This window comes from Zootoca vivipara, chromosome 10 (genome assembly GCF_963506605.1).
Source record: "Zootoca vivipara chromosome 10, rZooViv1.1, whole genome shotgun sequence".
NCBI lineage: Eukaryota > Metazoa > Chordata > Lepidosauria > Squamata > Lacertidae > Zootoca > Zootoca vivipara.
The window spans coordinates 40,793,298-40,819,100 of NC_083285.1; the positions used below are offsets into that span (position 1 = coordinate 40,793,298).

Here is a 25,803-nt window from a genome sequence, read left to right on the forward strand (position 1 = left end):
CTTACCACTTTAATGGGGGGTGGCCTCTCCTCCAGCTTAAGGGTTGTATCCAATTCCAGTCCTACTCAGAGCAGACCATTGAAATTAATGGCCATGACTACTTTTAATTTATTTATCAAACTTCTGCAACTTCTGACCAGCCTTGCCTTGCTTTACCTCCAGTTAGGTACTGTGGGATCCAGCATCAGAATAGAACACAATATTGGGAAACAATGAAGTTTTTGATCTGGCAGCTCCAAGGCCACCCCACCATACCCCATTTGGACCTCTCTCCAGCCAGAACACCAGTGGCAAAAGACAAGATCACACTCCCTCTCTTCCATCCCTGTCCCTTTTCACTTGTATGCTGTGTTTGTTAAGTCCTAAGTTTGTGCACAGGGAACCTTTAGTTTCAATTTATTGCATATATGCCATTCTGGGAGCCTTTTTGGCTGAAAAGTAGTGCACAAATACTCTAAATAAATAATCTCTTCCTCTTTGGCCTACAGCAACTTAAGAGCATTATCCTAAGGGAGAGAAATTACTGTTTTGTCCTTTGTTATGTTTTTTATTACTGCAAGAAATATTTGCTCACTACTTTTACTTATTATTTGTGTTCATTTACACTACTGTACATGCAACAGCCACCAGGGATGTCCATCTTCCCAAAGCACACTGTTTTTCAAAAAGCATTTAGGTGTCTCTAACAATGCCTTTTTGAGCCTCTCTTTATATTTTAATATAAATCTTTTAATATAAATCTTCACTAGACCCTTTTGCAGCTCTTAACGTGTAATAAACCAAGTCACTGAAAAACATTGCATGTGGTATAAACAAGTTCATTAATCACTCAAAGTACACAATCTCTGAGATAATGCAGGTAATGGATACACTGCTGATAGTATGAATTGTGGCATAATGCCACAGTTCAATACCCCCCCTCCTCTGAAATCACTATTTGCTTTTTATAAGCAAACATTTCTAATAGGACTGCCTTGTTTATCAGTTTGGTGATAATTTTTACTTTATATACTTGTGTTCTAAATTCCCGTTACATCTTCTATATCTAATATTTTATCTAATCTGAGAGCTACTATAGCAGCTAAGAAAATGGCATGGGAACCAGGAAGTTCCTGTTTTAAATGTTGCCTCTGCTATAAAATTGCTTGGTGGTCTGAGTCAAACCAAACTTTCAGCTGCATTCACATATCTGCACCATATGGATAAAAACACTCAACTACTGTACACGGTTCTTGTAAGGATGACTAATATAGTCACTTTGGTCATGTGAGGGAGTTTAGGCTGAGAATTAGGACATGTCCACACCTCTGCTTGTCTCATGCCTAGAAAGCATGGGTCCAAGTAGTTTTCCGCTTGTTTCCCAAGGAAACCACTCTTTTTAGCTCTAAATCAGAGCAAATGTCAATTCAGAGAAAACCCGAATTTCCATTTGTTCCGATTGAGTGCTAGAGCGGTTTTCCTTGGGGTGGGGTAGAGGGTCGCTGCAGGCCATGAGAAAGTGTGAAGAAGCCCTGAGTGGCTGGACAAATGTCACCCAATCAACTTCATGGCTGAGTGGGGATTTGAATATGTTTCCTTACTCCTCATCCAAAACTCTGACTTCTATACCACACTATGAAAATACTAAAGATTATAGGAATAGGAATAGGAATAATTTATTGGCCAAGTACCAAGCATACTTGGAATTTTGCTTCGACTACATTGCAATGTAAAAAACGTACCTCATACAAACACTATTCCGCTCACAATAAAATGGAACAGCACAGCAAAGGAACCCCAACCCACAACTGGTCTCCCCTACCCAACTACGAGTTTAACAGTTTGATGGCATAAGGAAAAAACTGTTCATTATTATCAGGTTACATGTCACAAAAGTAGATTTGATAAAGGTGGAAGCTTGCAGTATTAAATATATTTATGCTTTGTTCTGCGTATCAGCATTCAGTGCTGTGGTATTTTGTGACAGAATCCCCACATTTCATCTTCAAAAACAGAAATAAGAAACCTATATCTGCGATTAACTTGGGCATGAAAACACATACTTGTCTGCAACAAATAATTGGCAGGTTGACAGTTTTTAAGATACAGACAGAATGAGGTATATTTATGTCTCCAGCATTCTCTCATCCAAATGAAACTAAACCTCAGTAGCAATGGTCCTGCAACATGAGAGGAGTGTGTAAGAATATATAGTTCTAGTTACAGGTAGGTAGCTGTGTTGGTCTGACGTAGTCGAAACAAAATAAAAAAATTCCTTAGTATCTGAAGAAGTGTGCATGCACACGAAAGCTCATACCAATGACAAACTTAGTTGGTCTCTAAGGTGCTGCTGGAAGGATTTTTTTTATTTTGTTAAGAATGTATAGGTAAAACATTTGCAGAAAGCGCAGAATGGTATCAAGATCTACAAATGCCACACAGCCACTAGCCCCAATCCAAAGCCGGTGGTGGGAAGTGGTGCAGGAGAAAATGCCTAATAATCCTATTCCAGAGAATTTCACCCACTTACTCAATCTTATGAAAGATAGGGGAGGACTAAAATGTACTAATAGATCATTCAAGCAGCTGTAGGGACTCAGCTATGGTGAGCTTATGGCAAATTCAATATATTTTTCAAAACGCTTTTTAAAAAAGCATTTTCACATCTTTTTTACATGTGTCTAGATTCCACCTGGGTCTTCATTTTGATAACAGGAGTCATACAAATGTGCTTTAAATGGTACAGGACACTGGTGATAGACATTTTACTTCCGCCATGGCAATCATCTTTTCACATATAAAGAAAAGAAAAATCAGTGACTGCGTCGGGTTGTCTGCGTGTGTCGCAAGAATTAAGAACCTATGGGAGCAGCGCAAAATGTGTGCCTCTCGGAGCAGCCTTTGTGGCTACAAACCACAGAGCTTCCCAGCTTTGTCAGTAAAATGCAGCCCTGGTGGAGAGTCTGGCTCTCAAGTGGGCCTCTCCTTCCTCCCCCCTCCCCCCTCCGAAAAAAAGCCACGGCTGCGTCCCCGCCTCTGCTGCGTCGCCAGCGCGCGCGCATCCCTGAAGCTCCTCTGGATAGCCTGGCGCGGGATCAGCAGCGGAACTGTGAGTATGGCTGGCAGTTGCCACCCGGTCGTTATTTGATGTTTCCCTGTCCAGATTCCCCTTCCCTAACTACCGCCCGCCCGCGCGGTTGCCAGGGGAACGGAGTCCTTGGCCAAACAGTAAAGCAGCCGCGGGTTGTAGTGGTTGCGGATTAGGCCTGCGGGCAAAATGGTGAGGGGCAGGGATGTTTTAAGGGGCTTCTCGGAAAATTGGGGAATGGGGGGGGGACTAGCGGAGCCTCATCCCGCCCCCTCACCTATCTCTGCTCTTTCTTCCCTCCCCCCACCCCCTTCGCCTTTTTTAGATGCTCTCGCGGCTCAAGCCCGCCGTCGGGGGCGGCTCTCAGTCCGCTGACAAGCGCAAAAAGAAAGGCAAGCGAATCCCGCAGCTGGAGGAGCTGCTGACCCAGCGGGACTTCACTGGGGCCATCGCCCTACTGGAGGTACCAGGGGCACGGCTTGGAAAATGCGGACCTTGCGCCAGGAACCGACAGAGATGGCGCTGGGGGTGGGCTTAGGGCCTGATGGTAGCCTTAGGACCAGTGGGAGTTACGTAATGCCTTGGAAATAAGGGGCCTTAACATTCACCCTCCTGTTCCTGCCTTTGATTCCTGCAGAGGGAGAGTCTCGGTGCTCCTTTATTCACAGCCTGCTTTTATTTTTCCCACTTTGTGAGGCGTAGGAGGCGAAGTTTGACCACTGCACAGAATTGCTTTCTGCTGGAAACCTGGTACCACTTCCAGAAGATTACTTATACCAGGCATCCCCAAACTGCGGCCCTCCAGATGTTTTGTCCTACAACTCCCATGATTCCTAGCTAACAGGACCAGTGGTCAGGGATGATGGGAATTGTAGTCCAAAACATCTGGAGGGCTGAAGTTTGGGGATGCCTGACTTATACACTCTTAAGTACGGTTCACCATCCTGATACAGTTAGGATGTTAAGTGTGCGTAATGCTGCTACTCCAAAGGCCGTGGGATGAGGACAAGAAATCTAATGTTCTCCACACACAAAACCAGAGGAGGATGAGCAAAATGGATTATAAAGAGTTTGCCTGTGAACATTTGCATACTGTACTTATATTCATTTAAAGCAGGCGTAGGCAAACTCGGCCCGCCAGATGGTCCTGTTAGCTAGGGATGATGGTAATTGTAGTCCCAAAACATCTGGAGGGCCGAGTTTGCCTATGCCTGATTTGAAGCAAGAGTTTTATACCGACTGATTCGGTTTCTAATGTCTAAATCTGGGTGGAGAACTTTTTCCAGTCCTTCGTGGATAGCATTTGAGGGTGGTAAGATATGCCAATAGCAACCATGGCAGGAGGCAAAAGAAAAAACACAGGTGGGGCAATGGATGTGATGCATACTTTTGTATAGTAGGCTACAAGCCACACAAAAGTCAGATGTTTCTCTGGCAGTAGTAGATGGTGAGGGAGCTGCCCTGCTCACTTGGTCTCCAGTTGTTTTGCTGCTGAATACCAGGATGGAAAGGGGGAGGGGCAAGCTTTGCACTGTGCAGACAGATTGTGCCCTGCCAGCATGTTTGCACCATGCCAATCTTGCTGTCACCTCACCCCCTTCTCTGTCTCAGTATGCAGCAGGACGTCAGGTGAGTGGCTATTAGGGACAGGCAGGAGTCAGAGAGGTGGGCAGAAGAGGCAGGGGAGCAGGAGGATGATCTAGGGGAAGGGCCAGCAATTTGTGGGGCTTTGTGTCAGCCAGAGACAGAAGAGAGGAGGCCAGGACAGAGTTGAAGGAAGACTCAGGTGGAAAAGACCCAGAGAGACTTCTGCTATCCCTCCCCTACTGTCTCCCAAGGACAAGGATGGGCTTAAAGTGACAGGAGCAGGTAGAGCTGCCACACAGGAGAAGTTGCTAGTTGCTTGCATACACCACACCAGACGGGGTTTAAGTGAGTTGGAAGGGGTGTGCACGCTGTTGCTCCAACTATCCAGGTTGGAGCATAAGTGAAGAAGTAGATGCCTCGTTACCTGTAGCTAATCAGCAGGAGTGAGGTGTATATCCCTTGCACCTCAGGAGCTGATGTAATTGAGTGCTTTGCCAATAAAGAACTAAACTTCAAATTGCTTGTCTTCATTGGGGCTGGGTGTGCTCAGGACAGTGGCATACCCCCACCATCTCTGATACTATCCTGTTCCCCTCTATAAAAACATACACACCTTGTCTCCATAGCTGCCAAGTTTTCCCTTTTCTCGCGAGGAAGCCTATTCAGCATAAGGGAAAATCCCTTTAAAAAAGGGATAACTTGGCAGCTATGCTTGTCTCTGTATTGTCCAGCCAGGCAAGCAAGAGGTATTATCACAGTTTAAGTACACAACTGTGTCAGGAAAAGCAGCTAAGGAGGCTATGGAAGAGGAACAGTGAGGGGTGTGGCCTAAGGAGGAGGCATTGTTGGAGAGAGTACTGAGCATTGGAGAGAGAAGCATTGAGGGCCACATTTTGCCCTGGGACTGTGGTTCTTCCACCCCTGGTCTAAATACTAAAGTTTCTGTTTTAATGGAGGCCTATTCTGCAGTAAGGCATAGGCCTATAGTCTTTGTGCTTCTCTGATGAATTGTAGAATTGGAAGGGACCCCAAGGGTCGTCTAGTTCAACCCCCTGCAATGCAGGAATCTTTTTCCCATATGCACTAGGCACTGTACCATTAACGGCTCCTTTAAGTTGGATTTGGTACTGGCGATGCTGTGACCAACCAATGAATTTCTGCTCGTCAAGTTGTTGTTAAAGGCACAGAGTTCAGTTGGGAAAACCAGCTATCAAAGTATTTTAAAAACAAGCTACTGTATGTTACTTGCCTCCAGCCTCCTCATCACGTTTATGTATGTCATAAACACTTAAGGCTTTTGAAGGTGAGCCACGTTAAAACCCTTGAAAATGTCAACAATTACATATTTGTATCATATCGTGCGGTTTCATTCTAGAAAGTTGCCAGCATAAAATTACTTTTAGGAATAACTTTCATATGAGAGTATCCACATTTGGGCATCCTTTTAATCTTAATGTTTTCCTTCTGAAAGTTTAAGCGTCATGTTGGGGAACAAGATGAAGATGCGGACCTCTGGATTGGATATTGTGCTTTTCATCTGGGTGACTACAAGAGAGCACTGGAGGTGAGGTGAGGAAATCCTGCTTCCTTTTGGAAGGAAGGGGGATATTGTCTTAATATAAAAAACAGATGGGAGTGGAAAGAGACCTGTCCTAGAGCAGTTCAGTAAAAGGAGATCATGGCATTGTACTATAAGTCTTGAAACAAAATGGTATATCCTCACGCTGGATTATGATTATGCATGCTTATAGACTCGTGGATCTGAGAGGCACAAGGATGGGAAAGGCAGGATTATTTATTTATTTATTTGACTTACGCACTGCACAATTAATAGGGTTAGGTATTGTCAGTTTGCTGCTGCTGTTTTCCAAAAGTCTTATGTTTGTGTAAGGGGAAATAGGTCTTGGTGTAAAAAGAATAGTGTTTGTATTTCTTTCCCCATAAGGCAGCAAGTTTAATTTTAATTTTTCAAAGCACATTTTTTTAAAAAAAATTATTTGGGATAGCTTGAAATTGGTGAGTTCTTCCATGTCCTAAAGATGTCCCCATCTAATGTAAAAGCTTGTATAGACGTAACCCTTGATGGTTAAGAGATCAGGAGCTGGATGAGAAATTGTGTTTATCTATCCCATACAGCCTATCGCTTTTTGTGCACAGTATCTCAATTTTCTTCCAACTTCTTTCAACCCTGGTGTCACAGGGGGTGCGTTGCGACTACTCTAGAGTAAAGACTCTCCAGACCTTTGCCTTTTCATGCTTTTATTGAGTGCAGGCTATTTACAGTGCTAGAGCTGTACAGGATACATGTTCTCAGTCTGACCCAGAACCCTGGAATGGCGCTTCCCGCGTTTTCTTCCAACATAAGAGTCGGGGCACCCCAAATCTCCTCCCGCGTTTCCTCCTGCGTAATTCCGGAACCGGAGGGAAAAAGGGTCTCCTTTCCATGTTTTCCATGCTGCCAGAGCCCTGTCTCCTTCTTCCTCCTTCCTCACTGGACTCTTCCCCCTCCCCGCTGACGCTACTGCTGGTGGAAGAGCTGCTTCTCAAGATGGGAGGGGGCTCTCTGTACTCTTTCCCCCTGACACCTGGCTTATGGTCTATACAGTCATTGGCTTTGTTGCACTCATAATTTAGAAGTTGTTGTTGTTGTTTTGTTGTTTAGTCATTTAGTCGTGTCCAACTCTTCGTGACCCCATGGACCAGAGCACGCCAGGCACTCCTGTCTTCCATTGCCTCCCGCAGTTTGGTCATTAATTTAGAAGTAGTAAGAAACTTTAAACTCTGTGACATTGAACACAGTTGTAATGCCAACTCGTTAATTAAAGACCTGCATAGTCTTTTTTCTTTTAGTGTAGAAATAAAAAGTAACTCTTGAACTTGCCTTGGAGGCATAGCTGCCAAGTTTTCCCTTTTCTCGCGAGGAAGCCTATTCAGCATAAGGGAAAATCCCTTAAAAAAAGGGATAACTTGGCAGCTATGCTTGGAGGATCTTGGTCAGTTGAAATGGTCAGTTTAGCTGGTGGCATGCTGAGAACCGGTGTATTGTAGTTAAGCAGGTCAGCATTGGGAATGTACGTCTTTATCCTCCCTCTGCAATTCAGAGGTAATAACACTGATCTGCATTGCTGTAAGGATTCCTGAAAAAACAAACATGAAACATTTAATATTTATACAACATGTTCCCTAAGTGTTAGTAGTACATCTTGCTTGATAACACACTAGAAGCAAAGAGCAACATTGTTGGTACAGATTGATTGATTTACTAAGATATGTATAAGTTCTCAAGATAAGATAAGTTCTCAAGGCTCAAAACTCAAAATAAAATTTATAATTTCTGTTTGATGGTTACGGCAGCAGTATATAAAAAACTGTTACTTGTTTCAGGAATATGAAAATCTGACAAAGCGATCTGGCTGCAACCCTGATGTTTGGGTGAATCTAGCATGCACTTACTTCTTCTTGGGAATGTATACACAAGCTGAACAAGCAGCCTTGAAAGGTAAGACGGATTGCTGATGCTATAATATTATATTATATACATTTATCTCAGAATAAGTCCCACCAAGTAGAAATGTACAAATTTGTGTTGTTAGGGTGGTGCACCTGAGCAAATTCAGTGTTAGTCACTAGTATTTACAAACCCTGAACTGCTCCAAATGTTGGCATTAAATTTTGTTTTAATGCTCTTCGGATTTTGTTTCAGCTCCCAAAAGTAGACTTCAGAATCGCCTATTGTTCCATCTAGCACACAAGGTATGTAGGAAACAAAACCATGCAGAGGCAAGTAGTATTTTGTACTTGAAAGTATTTTGAAACTCAGACCCTACCTTCCCCCATCTTCAAATACTTCTAGTTTGAATGAGAATCCTGCCCGACTTGTCTAGGTACGGAAAGGTAGGGCAGAGATAGAGGCTGGGTAGGCACAGAGGATGAAAGCCCAGAAGTGGAGTGGTAAGAAGATCCAAGAAGAAAGAGAGCTAAGGGGTAAGTTACCTATTGGAAGGCTATACTCAGTGGAAAGAGAAGTAGTATCTAAGGGAAATAAGGGGTGGAGATGGTAGAGACCTGAAAATATGTATATGTATAGAGAAGCTTTTTATTTAAGCACTTTTCTGGTAGCCATAGGCAACAAGGAATTGTGTACAGATGAGTGCATGGAATTCCATGTAGTTGAGTGAGAGGGCTAGGAGAGAAGTGTGTCCTTATTCTATGGCAAGCACGAAAAGCAAGTGGGCTGCCAGAGGAGAGAAGCCCTGTCCTCTGCACCCAGCATAGAGATACAGCAAGCCACTGGAAGCACAATACAGTAGAGAGTTCCATCCCCCTTCTGCTAACTTCCAGCAGACTAGTAAAAAAAAGGGCTAGTAACTTTTGAGAGCTGATTTACTAGGATAAAGAGTAGTTGCTTACTGCTAGCTGTATTTATTAGTGTGTATGTAGTATGTCCTGCATCTGTGTAATACTAGTTCTTATTTCCTGTATAGTTTGGTGATGAGAAGAAATTAATGAGCTTTCACCAGAATCTGCAAGACATAACAGAAGATCAGCTAAGCCTAGCATCTATCCACTATATGCGGTCTCATTACCAAGAGGCTATTGATATATACAAACGTATACTTCTTGATAACAGGTTGGATATATTTTTCTTTCCCAGTCTGTCATTTCTCTACTCTTTGGACATTTTATTGATGGAGAAGGGCTAACGTTTCGGTGTATCTCTTTCTAGCAGTTGGAGTTATACTCTAAGATTCTTGCTTTTTATTATAAATTTCACTATAGTACATCCCACAACATTGGGCCAATGGGATCCAGTAGTAAGATTTAAATTTTCCTGTGACCTCCTAGAGTAATTTGGATGAAATTACTTAACGCTAAGATCAGAGATCACAGATTCCTTATATTAGCAATTAGTTCTTATATAAAAGATAACAGAGTTTGGAGATTACAGATCTCAGTGCCTGATGTCATACAATGTCATGTGACTGACAGGTGGGCATGGTTGCATTCCAGGGGTTCTCTACTGCTGTCCTTGTCCTTCTGCACTGCAGTTTTCATCTTCTTTCTTGTGGAATTCAGGTTTGCTGCAACACTCTCTGTCATGGCTTCTTTCTTCTGATTTCTAGCTGTGACTTTCTGATCCTGTGTGCCAGCTTCAGTTATAGACCGCATTCCACCTTCCAACCTCTTAGCCAAACAGAAGAGCTGTCGAGTTTTCCTAAGTTTCTGATTCCCATTGTAACTAGGTTTCTTCACCTCCACCCTTGGATGTTAGTTTCCTGGGCTGACCTGTTGAACTCCCTGACAAGCACAGCCTCTGAATAACCCTGTATTTAACAGAAAGCAACCATCTTATAATTAAGCATAAACATAAAGTGACTCAACAGTTGCATTTCTTCATATATGTCTTAAAATATGCTCAGTATTCAAGGCATAGGTCTTAGTGATCCCATTTGGTTTGTTGCTTGTAGTTTCAGGAAACTCTTTTCTAATACTTCCATGCACACACTATTGTTCATAGCAAAAGGCATTTGTAAATGTATTACAAACCATTCTGCCAATGATAGAACATGTATTGAGAATACACATGTGCAGCATTATTTGCACATTTCTGTTTAGGAGCGTTCTGCTTTAGGTGAATTTTCTGCCACTGAATGTAGTTAAATGAAGAAACTTTGATGGCTTGAACTTTGATGTCTTGCAGGGAATACCTGGCTCTCAATGTATATGTTGCATTGTGCTACTACAAACTGGATTATTATGATGTTTCACAAGAGGTGCTAGCTGTTTACCTTCAGCAAGTTCCTGATAGCACCATTGCTCTTAACTTAAAGGCTTGTAATCATTTCCGACTCTACAATGGGAAGGCTGCTGAGGTACTTTGTTAAAATGTTTTTCTCACTAAAGTCATAATCTCCTTCATGCAAGTTTCAGTTTTTAAGTAATATTTCAGTTTCTGTAGAGAAGCTCTAACTGTATGCTATGTACCTCAGTGTGTGGTCTGTTTGACTATACTGTATGTATGTGCTTCTAGTTATGTTGGTGTCACTTCAAATGAATTAGTCATGTGGCAGTTGAGGTCCACAATATAAGATGCAGGACCACTTTCAGAGGGTTGGCATCATTTGGCACTTGTTGAGGCACACCGCCCAAAAGAGGCACTACGTGGCTAACTCCTGGAACCTCATGGCTATGCTTGTCCTAGAATCATAGAATTGTAGAGTTGGAAGGAATCCCAAGGGTCATCTTGTCCAATCCCCTGTGAGGTGGGAATCTCAAGGCAAGTGAGCAGTGACGGGCAAGGAGAAGGAACAACAATTTTTGCTAGCTTTGTTCTCCCTCTGGGCAGTGATGCAGATTAGGTTCAACAGGAGAGGGCAAGTGAACGGGCAGCAGTAAAGAAGAGGTGGGACAACTCAGGGAGGGGATGTTGAGAGCATTTTTGTGCAAGCCCTCCCCCCCCAAAATTCTCAAACTGGCTCTGATAATATTTTTTTTGAGTAGTGTCAATGGCTACTTCTGTTGATTGTGTGTTCTGTTCTTCCACTCACTGTTTTGCAATTTCTTAAAAAAATTAAGGCAGAGCTTAAGAGCTTGATGGACAGTGCTTCAACATCGTTTGAGTTTGCTAAGGAACTCATTAAACACAATTTGGTGAGTAACAATTATGAAAGTAGCTAGCTTGCATAATTTTTATGAAGTTCTGAATAACATAGGCTGCACTCAAAAGAATGTCTTGTTGGCTGGCCCAAGAAAGTATTGTGTCAGGTGCAAGTAGTCTGTAAACCTAGTCCTCTCTTCCAGTTGTTTCCCCATGTTCAAATGTGCCATAACCTCTAAAAACAAAACCACCTCATTTGAACCATCTCCATCATTTTACTATTGGCCAATTTCTCTTCTGTCCTTTGCCTCATGACACCTGAAATTTGCTGTTCTTTCCTATCCTTTCCTATCCATCTTCCCTCTTGATGACTTTCCTACAATATATGTTCCACCCTTGACACTCAACTGAAATTGCCCTTGATAAAATCATTAACAATCATTTTAATGTTTTGTTGGAAGCCGCCCAGAGTGGCTGGGGGAACCCGGCCAGATGGGCGGGGTATAAATAATAAATTATTATTATTATTATTATTATTATTATTATTATTATTATTATTATTATTATTATTCCTGCCAAATCTGTCTTTGATATCTTTGACTATTCTGTTGCCTTTGAGACAGTTGACAGTCTTGTCAGTTCTTTCTTTACAACATTGCAAAAATCCACCCATTCTTTTCTGTCGGCTCTGCTAAAATTTCTGGCTTATGCTCTGGTTATCTCCCACCATAACTATTGCATCCTTAAGTCTAACTTATCCCTGTTGTGCTGTGTATCCAAGACTTAAGGTGTCAAATAATTTACCACTCCTATTGCTCAAACCATAGAACTCATTGTCTTTTTCTTTAAGCTGTGGATGGTCTTATTTGCTGTTTTATCTCTGTCCATAATGTTCACTTTCCCAAATCAACTAACCCCAGCTGCGAAAAGGTGGTTTTGTTGTCTATAAAGACTCTCCTTAGACAAGTTTCTAAGTATGCACAACTAACTGCATTTGCCCATATTCAACCTTTATTTTCCTCATCTTTCCCTCTGTTTCTCTCCCCACCCCCTAGGCCCACCCCAATAACTTATTTTGGAATATTTGCTTATGAAACTAAGATGTCATTTACAAAAATAAAGATAATTGGTTTGAGCTGTGCAGGAATTGGTATTTTCATGATGCATGAATTGTTGAAATTTAATGGTGGAGTAAATATTTAACTTGTAAAATTCAAAAGCAGAAAATATGACAGATTCATAATTCACCAGAAGCTTGTTCCCTCTTAGTTTAATAAACATTTCAAAATGCATGTACAGTGGAACCTCGGTTTATGAACTTAATCCGTTCCAGAAGTTCGTTCTTAAACCGAAACCATTCTTAAACCGAGGTGCGCTTTCCCTAATGAGGCCTCCCGCCGCCAGTGCTCTTCCACCATTCAGATTCCGTTCTTAGACCGAGCTAAAGTTCACAAACCGGGACACTACTTCCAGTTTTGCAGAGTTCTTAAACAGAATAGTTCGTAAATAGGGTTGTTCTTAAACCCAAGGTACCACTGTAAGATGGTTCACTGCAGGTTACTTGCTGCTGTACTAATACAGTGAGGACTTTCTTCTGCAGGTTGTATTCCGAGGAGGGGAGGGGTCTCTCCAAGTACTGCCTCCCCTGGTTGATGTCATTCCTGAAGCCAGATTGAATTTAGTAATCTACTACCTTCGGCAAGGTAAGCACATCTTCTGGATTATTATTTTTTTCCAAACATAATCTTTATTAAATTTTTAAAGGTAAACAATTGTACAAAACATTTCTTTTGTTAACATTACCGGTTCACAACCTAGTAAATAATAAAGCAAAATTCAAAGGAGAAAAGAGGGGGGGGGGAAAGGAACTCTAAAAATACGACTTCCCTTCTTCTTCCCCCTGTTTCCTATAGTCATCCTTCTCCTTGGCATTGTTTCTGTCATTTTCCAAGTACACTTTTTATTCCTATATTATAAATATATCTAAGTTGAGTAATTACAATATTTTATCACTGTTTTCTTATAACCCTTCCGACACTTGATATTGATTTAGTCCTACGTCATATATTGTTCTTATTCTTCAATTAATCCTTTTATATTTTGTGGTGCGGTTAAATTTCTATTATATTTCTAATTGTGTTAGTCACACAATTTATCAATGTATTTCATAAATTTACTCCATTCTTTCAAATGGGTTTCATTGCTCTAGTATCTGATCCTTGCCGTTAATTTAGCTATTTCCAGGTATTCTATCATTTTCTGTTGCCATTCCTCTAATGTTGGGAGTTGCTTCTGTTTCCATAATCTTGCGAGGAGAAGCCTCGCCCCAGTTGTTGCATAGAGGAATAATTTATAGTCATTTTTATCTATATCTTCCCCGACCATTCCCAGGAGAAAATCTTCTGGTGTTTTTTTTAAGGTATATCTTAATATTTTTTTCAATTCGTTGTAAATGCATTCCCAAAAAGTTTTTAGTTTGTCACATTTCCACCACATGTGGATAAAATCACCATCTTTTTCACTGCATTTCACATCTTCTGGATTTTGACTTCTATTGTCCCTTAAAGTGATTCTTTCCCTCCACATGGGGTACATAGGGTCTGCCTAAATTAAGTGTAATTCCAGTTATTGATTTGTGTGAGTTATACATCTGAATAAAAGTTTAGTTATAGGAACAATGGAAATGGAAACAATGATAGGAATTAGCAGAAAAAGCCCAATTTCTAACATCTTGAGTCAAAATACAGTTTTTCAAAATCTTACCATGCAATTTTGAGCATATGTATTCAGAAGTAAGTAGGGCTTACTCCCAGGTAAGTGGATTTAGGATTGCAGCATTAGTTTATTTTCCCAAAAGGTTGCATTATTTAGTGTCAATGTTGTCAATGTTTCTGAATCAAAAATTCTTCTTTGGTAAAGCTCAGTCACAGGCTGTTAGCCCTCTTCCTGTCCCATCCTCACAGGATGAATAAATGCATGAGAGAAAAGAATGTGATTTTAAAAAATCTTGCCCCTGTACTGTTCAGAAGGCACCTGCTAGCTAATCCGTTAAAAAAAAGACTAGTGAACCTTTGCTCTGAAAAAATAGCATTAAAAATGACTTAACCCATATTTGTTATAAAGACTAAAGAAATGTATAATCAGCAAGTACACATTTGTTGCAGTTTATGGTTCCTTTTCATCCTTTGTTTTTGAATGCCTTTATGGAAAGATGAATTATGATGTGGGAAGGTGACATGGGAAACACAATACTGTATGCACTGTAATGTGTTCTTTCAGATGATGTGCAGGAAGCCTACAATCTGATTAAAGACCTGGAACCTACAACCCCACAGGTAAAAGGAAAGATTATACATATAATGGAAGACATGGTCATCTGGGACAGATTCTGTCATAGAGTGGGAAAAGTTCCTAAAAGATATTTGAATCTGTTTACTTTATTTGGACATAAAGTATATCATTATTGGATCAAAACGAAACAGGCGTGCAGATCTTCATCCGTTTTTAAAAACTATGGTTGCATTCAGACTAAAGTTGCAATCCTAACCTCATTTAGTTGGAGTAAGTCCCGTTGAATTCAATAGGTCTTACTTCTGAGTAGACATGCATAGGATTGTGCAGCACATTAATTTCCCTGTTTCCACAGAAATCATTGTGAAAATGTAGTCCTGACTTGCCTTAGATTACACTGAAATCAATAGAAACCAAGTATTAATAGCTTACTCTGGATCTAACTCTGTATCTTTTAATTGTTTGCACTTTGTTTGATAGAGACGAAAGGATGAGTCGCAGAACACATTTGGTCAAAACTTTAAGATATTGTCAGAATATTTAAGGAGCACAAGAATAGCATAAATAACATATTGCGGTATCTTTTTTTAAAAAAAACAGTTTAGAGATTTATTCCAGATTCATTATGAAACTTTAAAACTGTTTCAATGTGCACTATCTTAATCCATTTAAACATGTGCTCTCATATAATATATTGGCTTAAAACTTCAGGGGAAAATACATAGATCTTAAAAATTCTGCTGGTTCTGTACTAAAAGACAGTGAATGAAAACAGTATTTTATAGGGAAAGAAGCATTTATTTGACAGACTTTTCAAATTAGGTTCAGAGCTAGTGAATGCCAAAAGAAGAACCGGAAAACTGAGCAGAAGTCCCCCCCCTCCCCAATTTATAATTTCCCTCCTTTTTATAATGTGTTCTTTAAACTACAGTCTCTATTTCATGCAAGTTACTAACTGCACATGTCAAGATTGATTTTGGTTTATATATTTAATACAGTTATTTAGAAACCATGGAAACAGGCTATTCAGAAATCTATGTATTTGTAAAGCAATTTGAACAGAATACTTCACAAGCTGCTTTAAAGCTTCAGTAAATGGTTGCCTCATTTTATATACCGTAATCTTTCTCTAGGAGTATATCCTAAAGGGAGTGGTGAATGCAGTCCTTGGGCAGGAAATGGGCTCAGTGAGTACAATACCTTTTTTACATGAGTAATTAATATGGAGTAGACGAGAACACATTGCAACTCAGCTAACAGGTTGATTTTGGTTACAGGTAGGTAGCCGTGTTGGTCTGGGTCGAAATAAAATAAAAAAATTCCTTCAGTAGCACCTTAAAGACCAACTAAGTTTTTATTTTGGTATGAGCTTTCGTGTGCATGCACACTTCTTCAGATACAGTGAAATAGAAGTCCCCAGGCACTTATGTAGAGAAGGGGTGGGGAGGGGTGGGGATGGGGAGGGGAGGGGGGATCACTCAGAAGGGTGGTGGAAGTGGGTGATTGACTGACTGATAGCTGTTGATGACCGAAAACGACTGCAAATGGTTTTGCATGAAAAAGCAAGGGTTGAGATGGCTGAAGATCGCTTATCATGTATAATGAGATAAGAATCCGATATCTCTGTTCAAACCAGGTCCCTCCATGGTTTTGAGCTTGGTGATAAGTTGTAATTCAGCAACTTCTCTTTCCAGTCTATTTCTGAAATTCTTTTGTAGTAAGACAGCTACTTTGAGATCTTGTATAGAATGTCCTGGGAGATTGAAGTGTTCTCCTACTGGTTTTTCTGTCTTCTGGTTCCTGATGTCAGATTTATGTCCATTTATCCTTTGGCGTAGGGTTTGGCCTGTTTGTCCAATATAGAGAGCTGAAGGGCACTGTTGGCATTTGATGGCATACACAATGTTAGAAGATGAGCAATTAAATAGTCCTGAGATGGTATGTTGGATGTTGTTGGGGCCAGTAATGATGTTGTCCGGGTGTATGTGGCAGCAAAGTTGGCATCTGGGTTTATTGCAGGCTCTGGTACCAGTGTCCATGTTAAGTCTGGTGGTTGTATTATTGTGGGTGAGGAGTTGTTTAAGATTGGGTGGCTGTCTGTAGGCAATGAAAGGTCTTCCTCCCAGTGCTTGAGAAAGGGAGCTGTCATTGTCCAGGAGAGGCTGTAGATCTCTGATGATGCGTTGTACTGTTTTAACTTGGGAGCTGTATGTGATGACTAGTGGTGTTCTGTTATTTTCTTTTTTGGGTCTGTCTTGCAGCAGGTTCTCTCTAGGTATCAGTCTGGCTCTGTTGATCTGTTGTTTAACTTCATCAGGTGGATATTTTAGTTCTAAAAAGGTTTGCTGTAGATCTCTTAGGTGAGATTCTCTGTCTGTAGAGTTGGAACAGATGCGGTTGTAACGTAGGGCCTGGCTGTATACGATGGATTGTTTGGTATGTTTGGGATGGTAGCTAGAAGCATGTAGATATGTTTGTCGGTCAGTTGGTTTTCTGTATAAGGTGGTGTCTATACGTCCATCCTGTATTTTTATAGTAGTGTCCAAAAAATGTATTTCTTGCATAGATTGGTTCATTGTTAGGTTGATGGTGGGGTGAAAGTCATTGAATGTCTGGTGGAAGGTTTCCAGGGTCTGTTGTCCATGTGTCCAGATAATAAAAATATCGTCAATGTATCGCAGGTACAAGAGAGGTTTGAGTGGGTAGGAGTTTAGGAAACGTTGTTCTAAATCTGCCATGAAGATGTTGGCATACTGTGGGGCCATGCGGGTGCCCATGGCTGTGCCGCTGATCTGGAGGAACAGGTCATCACCAAATTTGAAGTGGTTGTGGGTAAGGACAAAGTGGCAGAGTTTGGTAGCAAAGTCCGCTGTGGTTTTATCTGAAATGGTGTTCCTTATGGCTTGTAAACCATCATTGTGTGGGGTGTTGGTATATAAAGATTCCACATCCATAGTGGCTAGTATAGTATTGTTAGGAAGATTGTTCAAAGGTTGATTTTGATACTAACTTGGCTCTTGCTCTTTTGTATTTCCTACATATTTGCCAGTGAAAAAATGGAATTGTGAATCATCATATACACTAATGTTACTGCTATAGGGTGATATCAGCATGTTTAGAGGAACCTCAGAATTTATAGAAATAGGAAAAAAATATTGGGAGTGGGATTTAAGAAGGCAAAGCCCAAGACACTCCCATGAGGACTGAGTGTGCTCTGTGGCCTCAGAATGCAGAATATTGGTGAAGAGGGAGGGGGAAATGAAAGACTTGATGGTGGAGGAACGAACTATGCTGCACAAAGGCAAGGTTGGATAGCTGAGACACTGAACAGGAATCCTGCATACTGTAACATTTTTGTGACAGGTTGAATATTTCTGAAAGTCAATAAACTTAGGCTCTCCAGTCTAAGGACAACTAGAGAGACTAAGTTTATTGCTCCCACATACTGCCTGAATTCCTTTGGCATCTGCAGGTGGATGAGGAGATAACCAAGGTACTAAACCTTTTTATTCTCTATTGTTAGCTGAAGTCTGTTATCTGGACAATGGCTTTTTGTTTTCTTATAGTGGATTTTAAAAGAGCTCTATTATTTTACACTTATATTATTATAGTGGTACCTCTACTTACGAATTTAATGCGTTCCGAACGCACATTTGTAAGTCGAAAAAAATTGTAAGTCGAATCCCATAGGAATGCATTGGGAGAAAAAATTCGTAAGTAGAAGCAACCCTATCTAAAAATTCGTAAGTAAAAAAAATCCTATCTAAACCGCATCCAAGATGGCAGACGGAGCTCCATTCGTAAGTAGAAACATTCGTAAGTAGAGTTATTCATGAGTAGAGGTATCACTGTATTTTAAAAACCAAATCATAATAATAAACTTTGTTTCTCTATCTGTTTTTACATAACATCTGCATGTAATATTTAGTTTGGTCTCCATATTCCAAAGATCTGACTATACTGCCCCATTGCTCAGCGCTTTCATGGATTTCATGCTTCTTTGTTTCTTTTCCAGAGAGACCACTTGAAAATTGCTCAGCAGTTCTTTCAGCTGGTAGGAGGATCTGCCAGTGAATGTGGTATGTTTTAACTTTTCTGATTTCTCATTCCTTCAGATGTCAATATTGCCAGTGAATGCAACCATTTTGTTGCCTGGGTCAAGTAAAAAACTTGGTTAATATTTTTCTCTGTCTTAGTGACCTGAACCATATATATACACTCTACTTACACCTGCCACCAAAAACAGAGGCCTCATGCCTAGTTTGCTGTAATGTCTAATTCACCTTACTTGGATCATGGCTTAACAATATTGTTCACTTTCCTGACTTTTCTATCCATTCCTGTACATTTGCTTATCCCCTGCTAGCAGGAAATTCCTAACATAATTAGGAAAAGTTGTAGAAGACATAACAGGAGAAATGAGGAACTCAACACGCAGATTTCATTTTCACAGATGTACATTGTTTAATCTTGAATTTGTACATCCGAATCTGCATAGGTTATGAAAGTTCATATCACACTAAGCTTTTTAAGGTACTGCAGTGGACTAATATGGCTACTTCTCTAAAATATTTTCAATATAATACATGAGGAGAGCCTTCTGTTTTCCACCTTTATAGGAATCCTGGGTTCAACCATGCATAAGACTATTTTTACACTGGCATGTTTTCTTGTGTAGTGGAAGTATTGCTTACGTTTTATGCAAACGGGAATGCTTATGCAAGTTCCACTATCCCAAAACAAGAGGATGCCTCTTGCTGGTCAGCTAAGAAACAGAGGAAAGTAGTGATAGAAAACCTGGCTGATAGTTCAGTAGGAAACCAATATGTGTAATATGCTATATCAAAAACATTTAGGGCTATTTTTCTCAACTTGTCACATTTATTCTGAGTGCAGACTTGTTTGCCACAAAGTATAAACTGACCTGGTAGCCAGATTGTGGTTCTGGGCTATTATATATAGAGAAGCTAGACTATACAGTCATACCTCAACACCCGAACGCTTCGACTTCTGAAGGTTTCGACTTCCGAAGTCGATAACCCCCGGAAGTCCTTTCGCCCCGTGCGCCCGGCGCGGGCAGGCGGGCAGCACATGCGCAGAAGTGCAAAATCGCTTCGAGAACCGAAAACCTCGACTTACGAAGACGGCCGCGGAACGGATCGTCTTCGTAAGTCGAGGTACCACTGTATTATACATTAAGTAAAATAGAAACATCGTCACCCGACCCCACCCCCACCCATCTTTCCCCCATCTACCTTTCCCCCCCTTTTCTTCCCAATGTCTCAACAAATGAAACTGACTTGTAAAAATGGTATGAGAGACATTGCACATATTTTTGTAAATCAAGAAAATCTTTAATAAAACATATAATAATAATAATAATAAGGAAATAGACTCAAAAATTGTGCATATAACTTCTGTTCTTCAGATACAATCCCTGGGAGACAGTGCATGGCATCTTGCTTCTTTCTGCTCAGGCAGTTTGATGATGTCCTTATTTACCTTAACTCAGTGAAGGTTAGTATGTTTTATATCAGTTGGTAGTCTCCTATAAATCTTTGCATGTATTACTTTCTGTGTGTGATGCATAAACTTGCCAAAAAATGGAGGTGAAAAGAAGGGATGATTATCTCAATCACATTTCTGAGAGTTTTATTTTAAAATATAAATACATATTCAGCCCTTTAGGGCAAGTGCCCTCATAAGGCAGCATAAAAAACAGATGTCTAAAACATATAAAACGAACATCTTAAAATATACATTCTATTCCTTTGAATAATTATCAGTGAACCATCATTGACACATCAATTGAATGAAGGCAGATCAAAACAAAAACACCTTAAGAATTTTTTTTTAAAGTCACTATTGAAAGGGCAATACACACTTTATGAAGGACTGTGTTTCATAAGTATAGGTCCATCCCTATACTTAAGCTTTCTTATTGACAGGACAGAGAGAACGACATATGATGCTGACTTTTCAGCTTGAACAGGCTCATATGCACCTCTTGGAAACTTTGGTGATTATTTCAGCTTTTTTATACTTAAGTAAATGTAGGTGCGGGCCATACTTAGATAACCTGATCCCAAATCATTTAACATTGTAAAAGTTTGCAAGTGCTTGTGCCTTATTTTTCTAGCATTTTCAGTGAGCATTCGAACGTCAAGATCTCTTTTTCTAAGTTCCAGTTTAAACTCCACTATGTATGTAATTAGGATTTTGTGCTTTTGTTGAATGTTATCTGCCGTTCTGTGGACATTCTATCCAGTTTAAAGAAAACATTTGGAGCTTTTTCTCCCCCCACTGACCGAGACTTTACCACCCTAAATAATTTACTGCTGTGTGCAAACTTACCTATCCATGCCTAATTCCAGATATCTAACTTACTATTTTTAATAACAGTTGTCCTGATACATCTTTGAAAGGTCTCACTGTTTGGACCTCCAAGCCCATTACAAAGGCTCTCTTATTTATTCCTATAATAACAAAATATTAAAATGGACAGGTTCAGAAAAGGGCAACCAAAATGATAATGTGGGTGGATCAACTCTCCTATGGGGAAGGGTTACAACAGTTGGGACTTTTTACTTTAGAGAAAAGTTGAGTAGGAGGAGACATGATAGAGACAGGATAGACATGTTGGGGGAAAGGTGAATAGGGACCATGGTTTGCTGCTCCCACTAGCACTAGGGGTGAAGAATGAAACAGGAGCAATTTCTGTTTTCAGAATAAAACCATTATCTATAGTTTTGTGACATGAGAACTGGGCTGTTGTAGAAAGGAATGAAAAAGATGAAAACAGAAGCAAATTTTTAAAGGCCTACAAAGAGAGTCTAAAAACTGAGTACAATATAGAACTGATTAAATAAAAGTGCTTGAGTAAGCAGCTGGTGAGGCATACCTGAAGACAGATAGCACTGAACAAAGCCCGATTCATAATCTGATCATACAGTTAATTTGGTGCTTACACATTCCATTCTGACTGAGGCTTGGTGTCTATTGGCATTCTGCCACTTTCTGTTCCAAACTAGTGTGTCTGGGAAGTGCTTTGTACCTCCCACACAGCCAAAGATATCAGCACAAATGACTTTCCCACAACTGGAGGTGAACAGTGTTTTTTCCTGGGCATGGGCTTGGCATGCATGTAGGCAGAAAAGTGCTTTGATCAAGTTCCACTTCTATGTGGTTGTTATTTTGCTACCGTTCTGAAATTCTTAGTCACATAGGTGTGGTCACCTTGGCCATGTTTATATAAGGGCAGAACCAAATTGGTAAGTTTATCTGTGAAAGATCTAAGGAATTGTCCCAAAGCACATATGACAGGGATTTAATAAGGGTGTCTTCTATGATTCAGTGATCACACAGTAACAGCAAAAAATCAGTATCTCCACAGAACTTTAGCATCCTGAGAATCTCCACTTTAATTTTAAAGAGCAAGTGTCTAGCTTTGTGTTTGTGTGTGGGAAACCCTAGGTAAAATCTCATAACTGAGAATTGATGCTGAATGGGACCAAGCTTCAGTGTACTGACTAATGCCTTGCCCTTCTGCAGTTATACGAATGAGGAGAAATAGCACTTAGGACAATATGCTCTGGGCTGTCCTTTGATACAGAGTATGTGGGCAGGGGGTATATTTTACCAAACAGTACACAATGGATGCATTCTGACATCACATTTTCTGAAATTCCAGACCATGGATCGTACCTGCTCTCTCATTTTTTCGTGCATCTGGCTTAATAAAATATTTCTGTAAAACAATTTGCCATGTTACCTCTACTGGTAATCTGGTTTAAACGATCCAGCCAAATCAGAATCAATCTGTAGTTTGTAATCCTAGTTTGCAGGGATTGCTCAGATCACAGTTTGCCAGTTTGGATGTCACAGAAAACTCTGCTTTGGCAAACCAGGGAATGCTATATTAAGTAGAATGCACAAGGGGAGGAGAGTGCATGTGTACATTTGGTTTATCATGATTAGCGAATGTGACATCTAGCTGCAGCGAATGTAATTAGGGTGGCCAGGCAAAAAAAATAGACAGGCTGCTGCACCTTTAATAGTTGTTGGAAGAAGAGAGAAATTCATCAAGTGTAGTTGAACTGGTGAAATTCTGTCTTCTATATGCAACTTTTAAAGGTTGCTTGTCCTATTTTCCATCTTGTCACACTAAAAGTAACCTATTCATAAAAATGGGTGAAAGAAATCTAGAATCCTATACATATTCTACATCTCCTATTATGCATATTTGTTGTTGTTTAGTCATTTAGTCGTGCCCTACTCTTCGTGACCCCATGGACCAGAGCATGCCAGGCACTTCTGTCTTCCACTGCCTCCCGCAGTTTGGTCAAACTCAGGTTCAAGAACATTGTCCAACCATCTCGTCCTCTGTTGTCCCCTTCTTCTTGTGCCCTCAATCTTTCCCAACTTCAGGGTCTTTTCCAGGGAGTCTTCTCTTCTCATGAGGTGGCCAAAGTATTGGAGCCTCAGCTTCAAGATCTGTCCTTCCAGTGAGCACTCAGGGCTGATTTCCTTAAGAATGGATAGGTTTGATCTTCTTGCAGTCCATGGGACTCTCAAGAGTCTCCTCCAGCACCATAATTCAAAAGCATCAATTCTTCAGCGATCAGCCTTCTTTATCATCCAGCTCTCACTTCCATACATCACTACTGGGAAAACCATAGTACATCATATATCTCTCCTGCTTTTGATTCCAGTGGCCATTTCTTATGCATTCTCTTTGGATGTGGGTACACATTAAGTACAGAATACTCATGGATCGCAGCAAATAGGAATACTGCATGCATGAATTACTCACTGTTTTATCAATTTAGTTCTGAGATGGTTTTATCTCTTTCCAGGACTGCCGCACTAAGGAACCCAAAGTATTTGAAGATACAGTACAGTAGTATAGTTTTAAGGAGATCTTCAGCACTCACAGAACTAAATTATGGATTAGACATGAATGTTTTGAAGAGTTGGGTAGAGATTTAGAGAAAGAGGCCGTTTTTTTCACAGCAGGATTTAACATGCCCAGAAAGAAAGGTATACTAAAGAAAGCTGCCACCCTGCAATTTATGGCTTGGAACTTACCCCAAATCCATTGTGGCCAGTGCTGTGAAACGTTTCAACTATGTTGGTGTCAAAGGCATTTGAGCTACTATTTGTAAAGGGTTGGTTTTGTTTTGTTTTTTACTCTATTGTCTGGTACATCTTCAAGTTTTAAAGTATGTTTTTTATTTATTGTGCACAACTTATTTTCCAGAGTTACTTCTACAATGATGACACTTTTAACTTTAACTATGCCCAAGCCAAAGCTGCTACTGGCAATACTAGTGAGGCTGAGGAGGTATGTAGCTTTTTCTTTAAAAACACCACATGCAAGGAAGGAACACACTTCCTGATTACCTTCTGGCTCATCTTGGACATGCTCTGAGGATAGCCTTTTCCTGCTTTGCTTCTAAAAATATATAATGCCTAGATGACTGCTATTAATGATCCTTCTGCTCAGACTGACTTTCCTTACTTGTGGCCTTCTTATGTCTTAAACTTTCTTATGTAATGATTCTGTTCAATGTTTTGTTATTTGAGATTCATCTGTATTTTGAAGTAGGCACATATTCACGGTATATATCACACAGCAGATATTTAATGCAAACAGACATTTGTTTTTTCTATCTGTTTCCCCCTCAGGTGTTCCTCTTGATTCAAAATGAGAAGATAAAAAATGATTTTGTTTATCTCAGCTGGCTGGCTCGCTGCTGTGAGTCACTTTACCCTGTTATAGAATGTAGAATTTTTTTTGTTGTATTAGCCCTGTCACTATATCTCCTTAAACTTGTTTTAACCTTGTGGGTGGATTTAATTAAATTTTTAGATGTAATTGGATACCTTTATAAGAGGCAAGTGCCCTACAAGAAGTAAATCTTGCCATAGCCTGTGAGTAAGCAAGAGTGGTTGGGAGTCTACTCAAGGAAAAGGTGGTGTCTTGGTATCACCTGCAAAATATTTCAGCAGAACAAGTACTGGTAAAAATTCTTGTTTGTTCTTGTTCTTTGGGACAAGTCCAGCTGAGACAACTGCAATTAAATTTCAAAACATTTAATTGTTTGGTCCCTGCAGCACTCTACCTTAATTACATTTGTGAGAGATCAATCTGAAGTTCTCACTAGCTATTGATATCAAATATGCTCACATATTTATTATTAACTTTTTAAAAAATTTAAACTTTTTAATTTTTAATTTTTAAATTTGCTTTTTATTAAATTTCCACTTTAACAATCCAATTAAACATTCCAAATTATACATATGCATATCAAATAATCCAAATATTCTACCAAATTGTATATTTTTAATACAGTAGGACTTCCCATGCTTCAAGTTCGGAGGGTTCTGATCATCTCGTACTTCTATTGCTTTTCATAGTCATTTCCGATGGTTCCTCTAATTCTTTCTGTTGTTGACCTTCATTCTTTCACAGCCTCTGAGTTATTCCCACTAGCGAGTTAAAACAAACAATTATGTATTTCTGTGTGGATTTTATGTCCATGATTCCCCTCTATAAGTTCGCAGCATCTCCTCACACGCTGGTGTTTCTGCCAAGTCAATCCAAAAGTCTTTTCGCTGCTGGCAGCTGCCATCTTCACACAGTTCAAATAAAATCAAGTCTGAGTGTCTGCTCAGTAATTTTCCCAGTTGCATCAAACATTAGCCTTTCCAGGGGAGGTTTACCAGATCAGACTGGAAATACAAATATAATGACATATTGAAGGCTCACCTCCCCCCTATGACTATTATGATTCTGCAACCCGATCTTGACTTCCAATCATGGCGGATTTCCAAATTAAAAGTGTGACACAACTCCAACATAGATTCGAGGAAACCATCCAAAGTTTTTTGACGTCTCTCCAGCTTCTAATGAGATCCTACTTCTGTCTAAAATCGACAAATGAATCTTTTTATCCTCTTCCAAGCATATCAAAGATCAAAGCCTTAATTATATAGTATTATTATATCCACACAGTTGATAATTTTAGAGCCATATTATATCAACAAATACGAAACTTTCCAAACTCTCTTGTTATTATAGATTATGTTATCGGTCCTTCGGGGGGGGGGGCTGCCAAATAATATGATAAAGCAAAATACGAAAATAAGAAAGGCTTACCCCCCCTTCCGTTCCGTTCCAACATATTAACTTAGATGTTAGTCCTTCTTCCACTCAGTCTTTTTTGGCACCTCAGTGGCTGGGTTAATTAGCAGGGTA

At 40.1% G+C, this 25,803-nt stretch overlaps 1 protein-coding gene across 4 annotated transcripts in view; it reads left to right on the forward strand.

Annotated features, from left to right (window-relative positions):
• The first annotated feature begins 2,978 nt into the window (after nucleotides 1-2,978).
• IFT56 (intraflagellar transport 56) overlaps nucleotides 2,979-25,803 on the forward strand; it is a 29,770-nt gene continuing 6,945 nt past the window's right edge. The window contains exons 1-15 of one of the 4 annotated variants that reach the window (XM_035127022.2): nucleotides 2,979-3,088; nucleotides 3,393-3,530; nucleotides 6,126-6,218; nucleotides 8,039-8,153; nucleotides 8,358-8,407; nucleotides 9,139-9,284; nucleotides 10,356-10,527; nucleotides 11,231-11,305; nucleotides 12,853-12,955; nucleotides 14,532-14,587; nucleotides 15,677-15,730; nucleotides 18,559-18,622; nucleotides 19,972-20,060; nucleotides 23,803-23,886; nucleotides 24,231-24,300. In XM_035127022.2, coding sequence (XP_034982913.1) covers nucleotides 3,393-3,530; nucleotides 6,126-6,218; nucleotides 8,039-8,153; nucleotides 8,358-8,407; nucleotides 9,139-9,284; nucleotides 10,356-10,527; nucleotides 11,231-11,305; nucleotides 12,853-12,955; nucleotides 14,532-14,587; nucleotides 15,677-15,730; nucleotides 18,559-18,622; nucleotides 19,972-20,060; nucleotides 23,803-23,886; nucleotides 24,231-24,300 — 1,309 coding nt within the window. In that variant the 5' untranslated portion in view covers nucleotides 2,979-3,088. The other 3 variants (XM_035127021.2, XM_035127023.2, XM_060279750.1) reach the window with 3 other exon arrangements.